General features: G+C 38.0%; 1 protein-coding gene across 3 annotated transcripts in view; it reads right to left on the bottom strand.

Annotated features, from left to right (window-relative positions):
• TPD52 (tumor protein D52) overlaps positions 1-14,840 on the bottom strand; it is a 132,550-nt gene that overhangs the window by 17,880 nt on the left and 99,830 nt on the right. For all 3 annotated transcript variants that reach the window (XM_055432467.2, XM_055432466.2, XM_055432465.2), the window contains exons 3-4: positions 4,206-4,354; positions 2,027-2,128 (exon numbers count right to left, since the gene is read on the bottom strand). In XM_055432467.2, coding sequence (XP_055288442.1) covers positions 2,027-2,128; positions 4,206-4,354 — 251 coding nt within the window. The remainder of the gene's footprint in view (positions 1-2,026; positions 2,129-4,205; positions 4,355-14,840) is intronic.

Here is a 14,840-nt window from a genome sequence, read left to right as displayed (position 1 = left end):
GATAAGTGAAAGCCTCAGCTATAAGTATCTATTTTATTACTTAAGAAGGCAAAATGCTAGCCACAGAAAGTGACTGCCTGAGAAGACAATTCACGTTAACAGGAACAGAGATAGAGACTAGTGTGTTAACTTTCCTACTTATACTCAAAAGACCTCCTTCCACCTTCATTTTCTCTACTAATTGGATAATCAGAGAGTCTGTACAGGAGGGAGAAGAGAGGTTTGCTCAATATCACAAAGATTCTTTCCAGAAGGGATGGTGTGGGCTTACATCTTTTTAATGTGCTTTCTTTTTTGTCCTATTACACTTTATTTCTCCTTTTGCAGCTATGAAATGTCCTTGTGTGTAGAGTTACAGAATACAACTCGTGTAAAGAAATAATAAAATAGTAAACACTAGAAGCTAACAAAACGAGTACTAAAACATGCTGAATCATGGTATATTATCTTAGGCATATTTTACCATAATAATAAAAAAATGTCACAGTAACCTGGAAAGAGAAAAGACTAACATTGTGAGACAGTACATATGCTGTCTATTACAACTGCATAATGGGAGCCAGGTGAAGGGGGATTCCAACATCCTGACATAGGCACCAAAGAAATTAAAGCATCAAAAACAAACAAAGTCAGACATTAAAAGGGAGGAATTCTGCATGCCATGGTAAAGCTGATTCTTTTTTACGAAACACACACACATACAAAAAGAAAGTAAAATGTCTAAATCATTTCCATATTCCTTGAATCACGTGTCAAATTATTCTCCTTTTAATGTATCCATTACCCATGGTATACAAGAAACCCTCCCTTGAAAATAGGAATGCACCAGAGAAAAGATATTCCAAAATGCAAGATTATGTAGTGGACAAACACGACCATCTAGTGTGGCATCATAGCCTAAGCACACTTGTCTTAGACGAGAGCTGGGCTGCAACGATGGTTTACACTCTCCTTACCTAAAGGAATGTGAAAAAGCTTGCAATCTGCAAGAAGCCAGAGTAAGCATTAAAAAAGAAAGGAAGTTCTGGTAAATCTAAAACAATTAAATAACCTACTTTTTAAGAGCTGTGTAAAGTTTTAACTGAATTCTAAAGGGCTACACAATCAGGAGTTAGTACAGAAAGAAAAGAGCTTACCAAAGAGAAGTATATATAATGGTCAAAAGGGTTTAAGAGAGCTGTGTTTATTACGTTGTATTGAAATGATAATAGTCCAAATACAATGGGCAAGTCATTGGGTATTTTTGGCACAAAGTACAACACCAATTAACCAAACTTATTCAACCAACAAAATTCTGGTTGTAAAATCTACTTTCCCCACAAAAAGAAAACACAAGGTCATGCAATCCGTAGGGTTTTTAAAAAAACAACACATAAATCTTGCATGCCAACAGAAACACAGCCAATTTAATCCACATTTGTCATTTTCAGCACTATTTTAATCCACATGGTGGGTGGCATAAGGTTACCGGTGGACACAAAAGCACTCTGAAGTGGTTTTTTTCAAAATGACCAGGAAAATTCTGCAGATACATTGAAAATAAAATGCAAAATAAAAAGCAGTAGCTCAAAACAAGATTTTGGCCTGGGCATGAACACAGATGGTACAAAGCAGTACACAAATGAGCATGTGACAAGCACACCATGGGCTAAAGATGTACCACCCGGAAGTGAAGGCAGGACTCAATGCTCCCAGACTCATCCCCACCAGACACCAGGCTCTGCTCACAACCACAGGTCTGCAGCCGCATACTTACCCCATGTAATCAAGAAAGGCTAAATGGAGGAAAGTTCACAACCAGAATTTTTCTACAACTTTAAATGTATTCATAAGATAATCAGCTTGAAGGCTATGCCTAGAAGGATTTAGGGATGCATTTCAGGTCCTGGTTTGAAGGAGGGCTCTTCCTCACTCAAACAGGGGGGGAGTCCAACATCAGCCAGTACCAGGCAGGAAGGAAATGCAACCACGATAACAGATTTTAATCTGCCCCAGCTTAATTAAGCAAAGAAAAATGAGGACGTACTTTACATCTTCCAGCTTTTTGGTGATGACAGAGCCAACAGACGAAAAAGCAGCTGAAGCCTTCTGTCCAGCCTGAGATAAGGTTTCAGAGGTCTTCTTGTACCTATATTAAATTATAAAAGAACAGAGCAAAGAAAGTAAGCTAACTTTTCCAATATCCATTATGTGGTAACAGAGGATGAGATGGTTAGATGGCATCACCGACTCAATGGATACATGTGTGCGTGCTAAGTTGCTTCAATTGTACTCGACTCTTTGTGACCCTGTGTAGCAGCAAACACTGGGAGATAGTGAAGCACGGGGAAGCCTGGCGTGCTGCAGTCCATGGGGTTGCAAAGAGTTGGACATAACTTAGCGACTGAACAACAACAATCTTTCTAATATCCATTACGTAGAGTTCAGTGATCACCACCTCTTGGAGAATTCTCAAGGGAAAAAAAAAAAATAGAACATCCAAAATTCTTCATGACTGCCAAGTCAACATCATCACATCATCTTTTACTTAACCACCATTCCAAATACAACCTTCTGCAGCACCCTAGACAGCTAGAAAGGCCTGTAAAGGCAAGGCTGAAGAAATCTGGGTAAGAGTTAAAAACACTTATGAAGGCAAGATCAAAATGGGCCAGAGGTTAAATGAAACTATATCTTTTTTTTTTTTTTCCTTTTTCACTTAAGCTAAACAAAACAAAAATGAAATCAAATTCCTCACATTCCTTTCACAACTTTATTTTCTTAAAAGGGACCAGAAGCAAGGTGGGATCCAGGAGTACTTTTTATCACCCAAATCAATTTGGGGCAGCATAAAGAGATTTTTCAGTACTCCCTATATGCAGAGTTACCAAATAAGGACTGGTGCATTCTCAACAGGGTACATAAAAGGTACAACACTTCAATTGACTCAACTGCTTTTTTTGCTGTAGCACAAAAGCAGAAAATTTACCACCTCCCTCTTCCCATCTACGCAGGGATTAGTGAAGGGAAAAACTAAAACAGACAAAAGAATATGGTTCTTACCCCAAAGAGGTTAAGATCCCCACATTGTAGAAAGGGATGTTCAGGCATTTTTACTTACCTTGTCAAGATCAAATACCAAAAAAGAGAAAAAGAGAAAATGTTTAAGATGATACAAGGAATGGCGTCCTGCATGTTCTCCCGCTGCCTACTTATATGGGTAGAAAGAGAACCCAAGCGGGTGGGTACCCCCGTACTGTCATGTTAGGATGCAGTCAGCCTCACTGGTGCTGGTCACCAGCTCAGCAGATGGGACTGCACAGAGAACACCTTTTGGAAACTCAAGAAACGAAGCTGCATCTTGATAATGCTGTACCGAAACCATGTGATCAAAAAAGACCAGAAAATTAAGGAGTGGTCCTCTGCCATTGGCACACATCAGAGATGGTGACCTGAGAGAGTCTCATGCTGTGTATAAAGCAGAGTTAAAAAAAATAAAAGACTGGCTCTGTACTTGGCCAGATCTTAGTTCAAACAGTGCCTCCAGACTTTGAGAGATTTGTGACCTCAACACTGATCTGATCCTGTTTCCTTATCTACGGCTATCTCACTACCCACTCTACTGGGTTATTCTGAGGAACAAGTGACTCATGTATATATCTGGTAAGTCAGTATATAACGTTTTAAGAGCTTAGATTTTATTTCTTCAACTCACATAGGAGGCTGGTTTTTTCTCTATATCCTAGAACAGTCCAAAAGACCAGTTAGAAAAGACTCCTGGGTGTTCACGGGAAGGACTGATGCTAAAACTGAAACTCCAATACTTTGGCCACCTCATGCGACGAGTTGACTCACTGGAAAGGACTCTGATGCTGGGAAAGGTTGGGGGCGGGAGGAGAAGGGGACGACAGAGAATGAGATGGCTGGATGGCATCACCGACTCGATGGACATGAGTTTGAGTGAACTCCGGGAGTTGGTGATGGACAGGGAGGCCTGGCGTGCTGTGATTCATGGGGTCGCAGAGAGTCGGACACGACTGAGCGACTGAACTGACTGACTGACAGATACACTTAAGAATGGGAATGGTGGGGAAGGTTGCCCTGTGCAGTATAGACAAAAGCTGCAGAAACCTCCTTAGTCCCTTTCCACCCCTCCCCGCTTCCAGACAAAATGAGCGAAGCATCCTCTGTGTTCCCTAGAAAAAGGCAGGGTCAAGGGCACATACGCAGATGTAGCTGTCACATCTTGCCACCCCTTGGCAATGTTCTGTTTTAGTTCCTGTAGTGAATTGATCCCAAGTTTCCGCTTGATCTCCGCTAGGTGCTTCTCTTTTGCTGCCAACACTTGAGACAGAGTCTGGATTTCTTCTTCTACCTGCAAGGAGCAGGGTTGGGGTAGGAATAAAGTCAGAGTTAAGAGCATAAGCCCAAAATTATACTCAAAATTCCAGTCGTTTTAAAACATTTTGGATTCATTTCTCTGCCTCTTTTAAAATAATATGTTAAGCAAATGGGTTGCTTGTTGATCTCTCCTGTAAAGCTGCTTTTCTCTCTTCTCTATATTTCAGTCTTGAGTTGTTCTCAGTCTCTCCCTCTTCCTATACTTCCTTACTCAGTTTTGTCATAGAGGCTCAGGGTTCAAACCTTTACACAAATAATATTCAAATTATTCTAACAGCTACTCTCCTGACTGCTGAGTCTGCATTTCCAGCTGAACACTGCTGCTTGAATGCCCATAAAAACTCACATTTATGTATTAAGTTAAACTAATCTGAAGTGAAAAGTGAAAGTGTTAGTCTCTCAGTTGTGTCTAACTCTTTGTAACCCCATGGACTGTAGGCCGCCAGGCTTCTCTTGTCCATGGGATTCTCCAGGGAAGAAAACTGGAGTGGGAAGTCACTCCCTTCTCCAGGGGTTCTTCCTGACCCAGGGATCAACCACCCAAACAATCTGAATTCCCACCAAAATACATACAACCATGCCAAATCAAAACATAGCCATATTGCATATTTCATATAAGTTTATGCATGCATACATGCTAAGTCCCTTCAGTAGTGTCCGACTCTTTATGAACCCAGTCCAGAGACTGTAACCCGCCAGACTCTTCTGTCCACAGGATTCTCTAGGCAAGAATACTGGAGTGGGTTGCCATTCCCTCCTCCAGGGGATCTTCCCAACCCAGGGGTTGAACACATGTCTCTTGTGTCTCCTTTACTGGCAGGTGGGTTTATTTTTTGTGGTGTGTTTTTTTGTTGTTTTTTTTTTTTTTTACCACTAGCACTACCGGGAAAGCCCCATATGAGTTTATGCTTCCAATATAAATCACAGTTCATACTGTCAATCTTTGTACCTGTCAAAGTCACAGGCAGAAATAAAACACACTCTCTCCCAGAGTCCTGCAGAAGTGTGGGCCCCTCTGATGCTGACTGACCAGCCTCAGCTTGTTGGTTAGAAATGGGCTCCTGACCCATCAAGTGGCTACTAGCCAGTGAATTGCCAAGGGATGCTCGAATAATCAGAGTCTCATACAGGAATGTAGTTTGAGAAACTAAGATCACATGGGGAGGAGAAACTGAAAAGACTTGGATAAAGAAGCCCGGAAGGACAGGTGAGGCACAGCGAGATTATGTGATGTTACAGAAGCTTAAATATACTCGAGGAGGCCAAAATTATAAACAGAAGCTATGAAGCAAAAAAAAAAAAACCAGACTAGAGGAAAAGGCACAGCTAGGAAAACAGAGGAAAAGGGCAGACCCAGAGAGAAACAGACGCCCAAGACTTTCATCCCAGAAGTCGAAAAACTCGGGTCCCTGAAGTATAGCTGGCCCTCTGTATCCACAGGTTCCACATCCACAGATCACAACCAACTGCAGATTGAAAATATTCAGGGGAAAAAAAAGTTCCAGAAAGTTCCACAAAGCAATATCTTGAAACTGCCATGTGCTGGCAATTATTTACATAGCATTTACATGGTATTTACATAGCGCTTACATTGCACTAGGTATTATAAGTAATCGGGATTATTTAAAACATATGGAAGGACATGCATAGGTTATATGCAAATATTATACTACTTTATATAAGGGACGTGAGCATCTGTGAATTTTGATATTCACAGGGGTCCTGGAACCCACCCCCTGCAGACACTGAGGGATGACTGTATATTCATTAATATTCAAGACCCTCAGAAGAAAGCTTCTCTAGGCTTGTTGCAAAGCCACATCTCAGCCTTGACCTACACAACACTTCTATGAGTTCAAAGACAACATGGCCTTTAAAAACAACATAGAGTATTGTTAAGCAAACTGAGAGCACTCAACAAAAGGAAAGAAGAATAAATCAAAAGTGATGTGGCTGCCAAAAAAACCCCCAAATAACATACTTTTAGATGGCATTAATTAGAATACAGGTCCAGAACAAAGATAATCATCCATGCTTATATGACTCCAAGCTTCCCTGGTGGCTTAGACAGTAAAGAAGCTGCCTGTGATACAAGAGACCTGGGTTCGATCCTTGGGTCAGGAAGATACCCTGGAGAAGGCAATGGCAACCCACTCCACTATTCCTGGCTAGAAAATTCCATGCACAGAGGAGCCTGGCAGGCTACATGGGTTCCATCGGGGTGAGCTACATGGGGTTCATGGGGTCGCAAAGAGTCAGACATAACTGAGCAACTAACACAGTCTATAAGATAGGACTCCACAAATTATACCTGTTTTTGGAAGTCACATTTTGAGAAATATTAACAAAGTGAAAGCGCAACAATAAATGTATGAATGAATAAGGTTCAGAATCAAGTAAATTAAATTATTTGCTGCAAGTCACTAAATAACACAGGAATAAGAATTTTAACTCAGGTTTTCTGACTCCACTTCTCAGTTTACTGGCTAATTCTCATTGCACATTGTTAGCTTTCTAATACTTTTCTTTACCTTAACTACAAATGTGCACTCACTTCAAAGAGTAGACTTAAATGTTAAGTTTTGTACCCCTTGACATATCTCTGAAGTATTCACTTGCCCTGATGAAACTTACAAAGAAAGACCACTGTTAATCTTTCTGAACAATACATGACCCAATATATTTCCTGCTTTTGTTGGTAATTGTGTGCTGACATACCTAGCTCAATCTCAGCACACAGAGCGACAATTTCTTAATTCAACATTTATATATATATATGTATGTGTATGTATACACACACAAGAATCTCTGACATGAATCAAGAAAAATGGAATAATGAGTAGAAAAGTTACTACAAAGCTATGGTAATCAAGATTGTGCGGTAGACTTGAGAGTCCAGAAATAAACCCATACATTTGTGGTCAACGGATTTTCAACAAAGATACCAAGCAATTCAGTGGAAAACAATAATTTTATTCTGCAAATGGTGCTAAGACAACTGAATTTCCATATGCAAAAGAATGAAGTTGGACCCCTAAGTCAGACCATATGTATTAAGATGGATCAGAGAAATCTAAGTGAAAGAGCTAAACTATAAAACTTTAAGAAGAAAATAAAGAGGTAAATCTAAATAATCTCAGATTAGGCAACATCTCTTAGATATGATACCTCAAGCACAAAAACCAAAAAATAAACCAATATCATCAAATTTTAAAACTGATGTGCTTCAAAGGATACCATCATAAAAGTAAAAAGACAGCTTAACAGAATTGGGAAAATGTTTTCAAATTACAAATCTGATAAGGGTCCAGTATCCAAAAATATATAAAAAAAGACAGCTCAGTAATAGAAAAGCAAATACCCAATTAAAATGGATAATGGATTTAAATAGACATTCCACCAAACAAATATATAAATGACCAATAATCATATGAAAATATCACTACTACCATAAGATACCACTTCATCCCTACTAGTATGGCGTTCAATAATCAGTAAGACAATACCAATAAGACATAATATCAAGCACTGACAAGGGTGTAGAGGAAATTGGAACCCTCACACACTGCTGACTGGGATGTACAATTGTACAGTTTGGCAGCAAAATAGCATGACAGTTCCTCAAAAAGTTAAACATGGAGTTGCCATATGACCCACAAATTTCATTCCTACGTACAAAACAGGAGAACTGAAAGCATATGTTCACCCAAAAACCTGTACATGAATGTTCAGAGCAGTATTATTCATGACAGCCATAAAGTAGAAACAATCTAAGTGTCCAACAGCTGATGAATGGATAAACAAAAGGTTGTATATACTTACACAATAGAATATTATTCAGCCATAAAAAGGAATGAAGTACTCATAGGCACTACAACATTGATGAACCTCGGAAACATTATATTAAATGAAAGAAGCCTGTCATAAAAGACCACGTGTTGTTTGATTCTATTTATAGGAAATGCCCTGAACAGGCAAATTGATAGAAACCAAAAGTAGATTAGTGGTTGCCAGGGACTAGGGAGAGGGACGATTGGGGTGAACACTGGAGGGAACAGGATTTCTTTTCAGGGTGAGGAAATGTTTTAGAATTAGATAGTACTGATACGTGTATAAACTTGTGAATATACATAAACCAATGAACTATACACATTAAAAGAATGAAATCTGATGTAAATTACATCTCAAAAAGAAGTTTAAAAAAATGGATGGAGGAGATTTTTATCTCTTAATTTCTACAACTATTTCAAGCAGTAACTCTAACATAAAAAACAGAAAATTATCATGTTTTAAATGTAAATGATTTTATTACATCTAATTATTAGGATCATTATTATCATATTTTATTACGATAGCACGGCTGGATGGCATCACTAACTCTATGGACATGAGTTTGAGTGAACTCCGCGAGTGTTGATGGACAGGGAGGCCTGGCATGCTGTGATTCATGGGGTCGCAGAGAGTCAGACACGACTGAGCGACTGAACTGAACTGAACTGAACTGAATCTATATATGATGGGAGGTAAAGTAAGAGTATGGGCTTCTGTGGTGGCTCAGTGGTAAAGAATCTGCTGTGATAGAGGAGCCACAGGAGATTCAGGTTCGATCCCTGGGTCAGGAAGATCCCCTGGAGAAGGGAATGGCAACCCTCTCCAACATTCTTGCCTGGAGAATCACATGGACAGCGGAGCCTGGCAGGCTAAAGTTCATAGGGCTGCAAAGAGTTGGACATGACTGAAGAGAAATAGCACAGAAGCATGCAAAGTAAGAATATATCTGCCACATCTCATGGAGTTTTCATAAAAATTGTATAAATTTCTGATTGAGTGTAAATACTATACAAATAAAAAGGTAAATGCACACGCATCAGAGCTCATAAGGACCTGGACACAAGACCCAATGTTGTAATGTAAGACCTTCGACCTTAATCTTCATAATTTTGGATTAGGCAATGGTTTCTGACAAGTAACAACTAAAGCACAAGTCACGAAAGGAAAAACAAATGCAACTTCCTCAAAATTAAAAACTTGTGTGCTTCAAAGAGTGAAAAGGAAAACCTATAGAATGGGAGAAAGTGTTCACGTTGCATATGTCTGATAACTTCACTTGTTAAATAACATTACATAATCCGTTGGGAGATTTAGATCTCTGTTTCCTCCTCCGTCAAACCATAAAAACAGTAATACCTGCCTCATAACACTGTTATGAGGATTAATGAGATAATGACTATGAAGAGTTCAGCCACCCAGCAAGCAGTGTGTGCCTGCCATGCAGCAATAGTCTGTAAATATTAGTTGCTATTACTATTAATATCATTGATAATGAAATAATTATACTGAGGGCTGCAAGGGTTTGGAAAAACTGTTCTCTCACATACTGTGAGGAATCTTCTGGCTAGCGTTTTGGCCTTGTTGGTGTACATGGTAATGACTGTTCTTAACACCCAGTAGGCCCAGGGATTCTATTAATACCTCTAGGAATTCATTCTAAAGAACTGATTAAAGGACTTCCCTGGTGGCACAGTGGATAGGAATCTGCCCGCCAACGCAGGGGACATAGGTTCGATCCCTGGTATGGGAAGATTCCACGTGCTTCGGAGCAACTAAGCTCGTGCACTGCAACTACTGAAGCCGGTGTGCCTAGAACCTGTGCTCTGCAACAGAAGCCACCGCACTCAACAGCCCAAGCACCACCCCTCCTCACTGCAACTAGAGAAAGCCCAAGCAAAGCAACAAAGACCCAGCACAACCAAAAGTAATAGCATTTTAAAAAAGAACTAATTAAAGAGGTGCCAAAATCACTGCAGATGCTGATTGCAGCCATGAAATTAAAAGACGCTTACTCCTTGGAAGGAAAGTTATGACCAACCTACATAGTATATTAAAGAGCAGAGAGCAGAGACATTACTTTGCCAACCAAGGTCCGTCTAGTCAAGGCTATGGTTTTTCCCGTGGTCATGTATGGATGTGAGAGTTGGACTGTGAAGAAGGCTGAACGCCGAAGAATTGATGCTTTTGAACTGTGGTGCTGGAGAAGACTCTTGAGAGTCCCTTGGACTGCAAGGAGATCCAACCAGTCCATTCTAAAGGAGATCAATCCTGAGTGTTCATTAGAAGGACTGATGCTAAAGCTGAAATTGCAGTACTTTGGCCACCTCATGTGACGAGTTGACTCACTAGAAAAGACTCTGATGCTGGGAAAGGTTGGGGGCAGGAGGAGAAGGGGACGACAGAGAATGAGATGGCTGGATGGCATCACCGACTCTGTGGACATGAGTTTGAGTAAACTCTGGGAGTTGGTGATGGACAGGGAGGCCTGGCGTGCTGTGATTCATGGGGTCGCGGAGAGTCGGACACGACTGAGCGACTGAACTGAACTGAACTGAACTGAAAGGATTATATGTATCTCCATCAAAATACTGTTTATAATAGCAAAAAAAGGAAATAACTGAAAAGTTATGCCCATTAATTAAATGCTATGCCCATTAATTAAAAATGGGCTTGCAGCAATTAAAAAAACAGGCTATTCTGCACCAATTTAAAATGAAATTGTAGAAGATTATTTACTGCCACAAAATTTTTTTTGAAATTAAGTGAAGAAAGGTTATAAATTTGTATTCTGATGTCTTCTTAAAATACTTAAATGTTATAGCAATACATACATAGAAAAAAGTCTGGAAACATAATCTAAAACTTTTATGCTGTAAAGGTAATTTTGCTTTTCTTCAGTGCTTTTAGTTTTTATGATAAACATGTGCAACGTGTGTAAAAAGTATTTTTGTTTTCTCTTTTCAAAATAACAGTATTAGGCATGTACTAATACCAGATACTCTGTATTTTTCATTCTTACTCTCCTGATAGGGCTTATCACCAGTCTGCCTTACCCATCCTATCCCCACCTAGTTTATAAAATCTGATGTAAAGAGGCAGATAGAAAGAATAAGGAAACAGGAGATCTGAACACTATTAACCAACTATAAACAGAACACTTCACCCCAAAACAACAGAATACACCTTCTGTTCAAATGTACATGAAACATTCTCCAGGACAAAGCATATCATTAGGCAACAAAACAAATCTCAATAAATTTAAATCATACAAAATATCTTGACCAACCATAATGGAATAAATCTAGAAACCAGAAACAAAAGGAAAACTAGAAAATTTATAAATTTATCCAGTTAAACAACATACTCTTAAGCCACCAATGGGTCAAAGAAGAATCAAAAAGAAATTAGAAAATACTTTGAGACAAATGAAAACAAATACACAACATATTAAATCTTATGAGATGTAGTAAGAATAGTGCTCAGAGGGAAATTTATAGCTGTAAATGCCTACATTAAAAAAAAATATTTCAAATCAATAACCTAACTGTACACTCTTACAGAACTAGGAAAAGAAGAGCAAACTAAAGCCAAAGCTAACAAAAAGAAAGGAATTAAAGATTAAATTAAATTAAAGATTAAACAGAAGAAAGAACAGAAAACCAAAAGTGAAAATGAAATCAAAAGCTATTCCTTAGAAAGATCAATGCAATTGGCAAACCTCTAGTCAGACTGACAGAAGGTAAAAAAGAGAAGATGCAAATAACTAAACTCAGAAATGAATGTGGCGACAATACTACCAACTTTATGGAAATAAAAAGATTGTAAGAGAATATTATGAACAATTATATGCCAATAAACTAGATAACCTAAATGAAATGAATGAATTCCTAGAAATTCACAAATGATTAAAACTGACCAAGAAAAAATAGTCTGAACAGACTTATAACACATAAAAAGACTGAATGAATAATCAAAAATTTTCCAACAAATAAAAGTCCAAAACAAGAAGGCTTCATTGGTGAATTCCACTAAACACTTAAAGACGAATTTAAGCCAATTCTTCTCAAATTCTTCCACAAAAGAGAATGGAAAACTTCCTAACTCATTCCAAGAGGCCAGCCACTACCATGATACAAAAAGCAGACAAAGATATAAGAAAAGAAAATTGTGAGTGTATCTCTCATGAAAATAGGTACAAAAATATTAGTAAAATATCAGCAAACCAAATCCAGAAGCATATTAAAAGGATTACACATCAAGGCCTAGAATACATACTCCTAGGATAAAGCGGAATTTATTCTAGGAATGTAAGGATGATGCAAAAGATGAAAATCAATTAATGTAATATACTATATTAATAGAATGAAGGGAAAAAATACATGATCATCTTAACAGGTGAAGAAAAGCATTTGACAAAATCCAGGATCCTTTCATGATAAAAACACTGAACAAACGATGAATAGAAGGGAACTTCCTTAATATGAATAAGTGTGTTTATAAAAACCAAGAGTTACCATCACACTGAATGATGAAAGACTGGAAGTATTTCCCCTCAGATCAAAAACAAGACAAGGATGCCCACTTTCACCACTGTCATTCAACACAGCACTGCAGGTTTCAGCCAGAGCAATAGAGAAGAAAAATTTTAAAAAGCCAACTAAAATGGAAAGGAAGAGTAAAACTAATTTTGACTGCAGAAAACATTATGTTTTATAGAGAAAATTCTTAAATAATTCACAAAAAATTTAATAGAGCTAATAAGCAAGTTCAGCAATGCTGTAGGATATAAGATTAATATGCAAACTTCAGTTGCATTAATATTTCTACACAGTAGCAATGAAAAATCTAAAAGTAAATTAAGAAAATTCTATTTATAATCACATCAAAAGAATAAAAACAACTTCAGTATAAGACTTGTGCCCTGAAAACTACAAAACATTGCTAAGCTAGAGAAGACCTAAATAAATGAACAGACTCCATGTTCATGGATTGTGAGATTTAATATTGTTAAGATGATTACAATCTTAATTGTATTGTAATAATACAATACTTCCCCAAATCAATCCTCAGATTCAGTAATAAACCTATCTAAATCCCAATGGCATTTTTTTGTGTGGGGGTGGAAGTGTAGATCTAAAATTAATATAGAATTGCATGCGACTTTAAACAAGTTTGACAAAGAAAAAGGTGAAAAGGTCATACTTCTCGATTTTAAAATTTACTACAAAGCTATAGTAATCAAGAGTGTGGTACTCTCAGGAGAACAGACATATAGATGAATATATCAGAATTGAGAATCCAGAAATAAACCTTTAATATACATGAACTGATTTTTGAAAAGGATGCCAAGAGCATTCACTGATAAGTCTCTTCAATGAATGGCATTAAAAAACCTAAATATTCACATGTGAAAGAATAAAATTGAACCCTACCACAAACCATATATAAAAATTAACTCAATGGACCACAGGCTTAAATATAAGCTTTAGAAGAAAATATTGTGTAAATCTTTATGATCTAGTTTTAGAAATGGATCCTTAGATATAATGCTAAAAGGGCAAGCAACTAAAGGAAAAATAAATTGGACTTCATCACAAAATTTAAAACTTTGTGCATTAAGACAGTATGAAAAAAGTAAAAAGACAATGTATGGAATGGGAGAAAATATTTGCAATAAATATATCTGATAAAGGATCTAGTATCCAAATATATAAAAAGCTCTTATATCTCAACAACAAAAAGACAAATAATGTTTTTAAAATGTGGGAAAGGATTTGAATAGACTTTCTCCAAAAAAGGTATGTAAATGACTAATATGCACATGAAAAGATGCTCAATATCTTATTCATTAGTGAAATACAAACCAAAAGCACAACAAGATACCATTTTACAGTCACTAAGGTGGCGACAAAGATAATCACAATGGTGTGATCACTCACCTGGAGCCAGATATCTTAGAATGTGAAGTCAAGTGGGCCTTAGAGAGCATCACTACAAACAAAGCCAATGGAGGTGATGGAATTCCAGTTGAGAAAGTTCAAATCCTGAAAGATGATGCTGTGAAAGTGCTGCACTCAATATGCCAGCAAATTTGGAAAACTCAGCAGTGGCCACAGGACTGGAAAAGGTCAGTCTTCATTCCAATCCCAAAGAAAGGCAATGCCAAAAAATGCTCAAACTACCGCACAATTGCACTCATCTCACACGCTAGTAAAGTCATGCTCAAAATTCTCCAAGCCAGGCTTCAGCAATATGTGAACCGTGAACTTCCAGATGTTCAAGCAGGTTTTAGAAAAGGCAGAGGCACCAGAGATCAAATTGCCAACATCCGCTGGATCATGGAGAAAGCAAGAGAGTTCCAGAAAAACATCTATTTCTGCTTCATTGACTATGCCAAAGCCTTTGACTGTGTGGATCACAATAAACTGTAGAACATTCTGAAAGAGATGGGAATAGCAGACCACCTGACCTGTCTCTTGAGAAACCTGTATGCAGGTCAGGAAGCAACAGTTAGAACTGGACATGAAACAATAGACTGGTTCCAAATAGGAAAAGGAGTGCGTCAAGGTTGTATATTGTCACCCTGCTTATTTAACTTATATGCAGAGTACATCATGAGGAACACTGGG

Source organism: Moschus berezovskii, chromosome 16 (assembly GCF_049115385.1).
Source record: "Moschus berezovskii isolate FMDL1 chromosome 16, NW_MosBer_1.0, whole genome shotgun sequence".
Classification (NCBI taxonomy): domain Eukaryota; kingdom Metazoa; phylum Chordata; class Mammalia; order Artiodactyla; family Moschidae; genus Moschus; species Moschus berezovskii.
The sequence above is the reverse complement of the archived record's forward strand: the minus strand, read 5'-3'. Positions and strand labels throughout refer to the sequence as shown.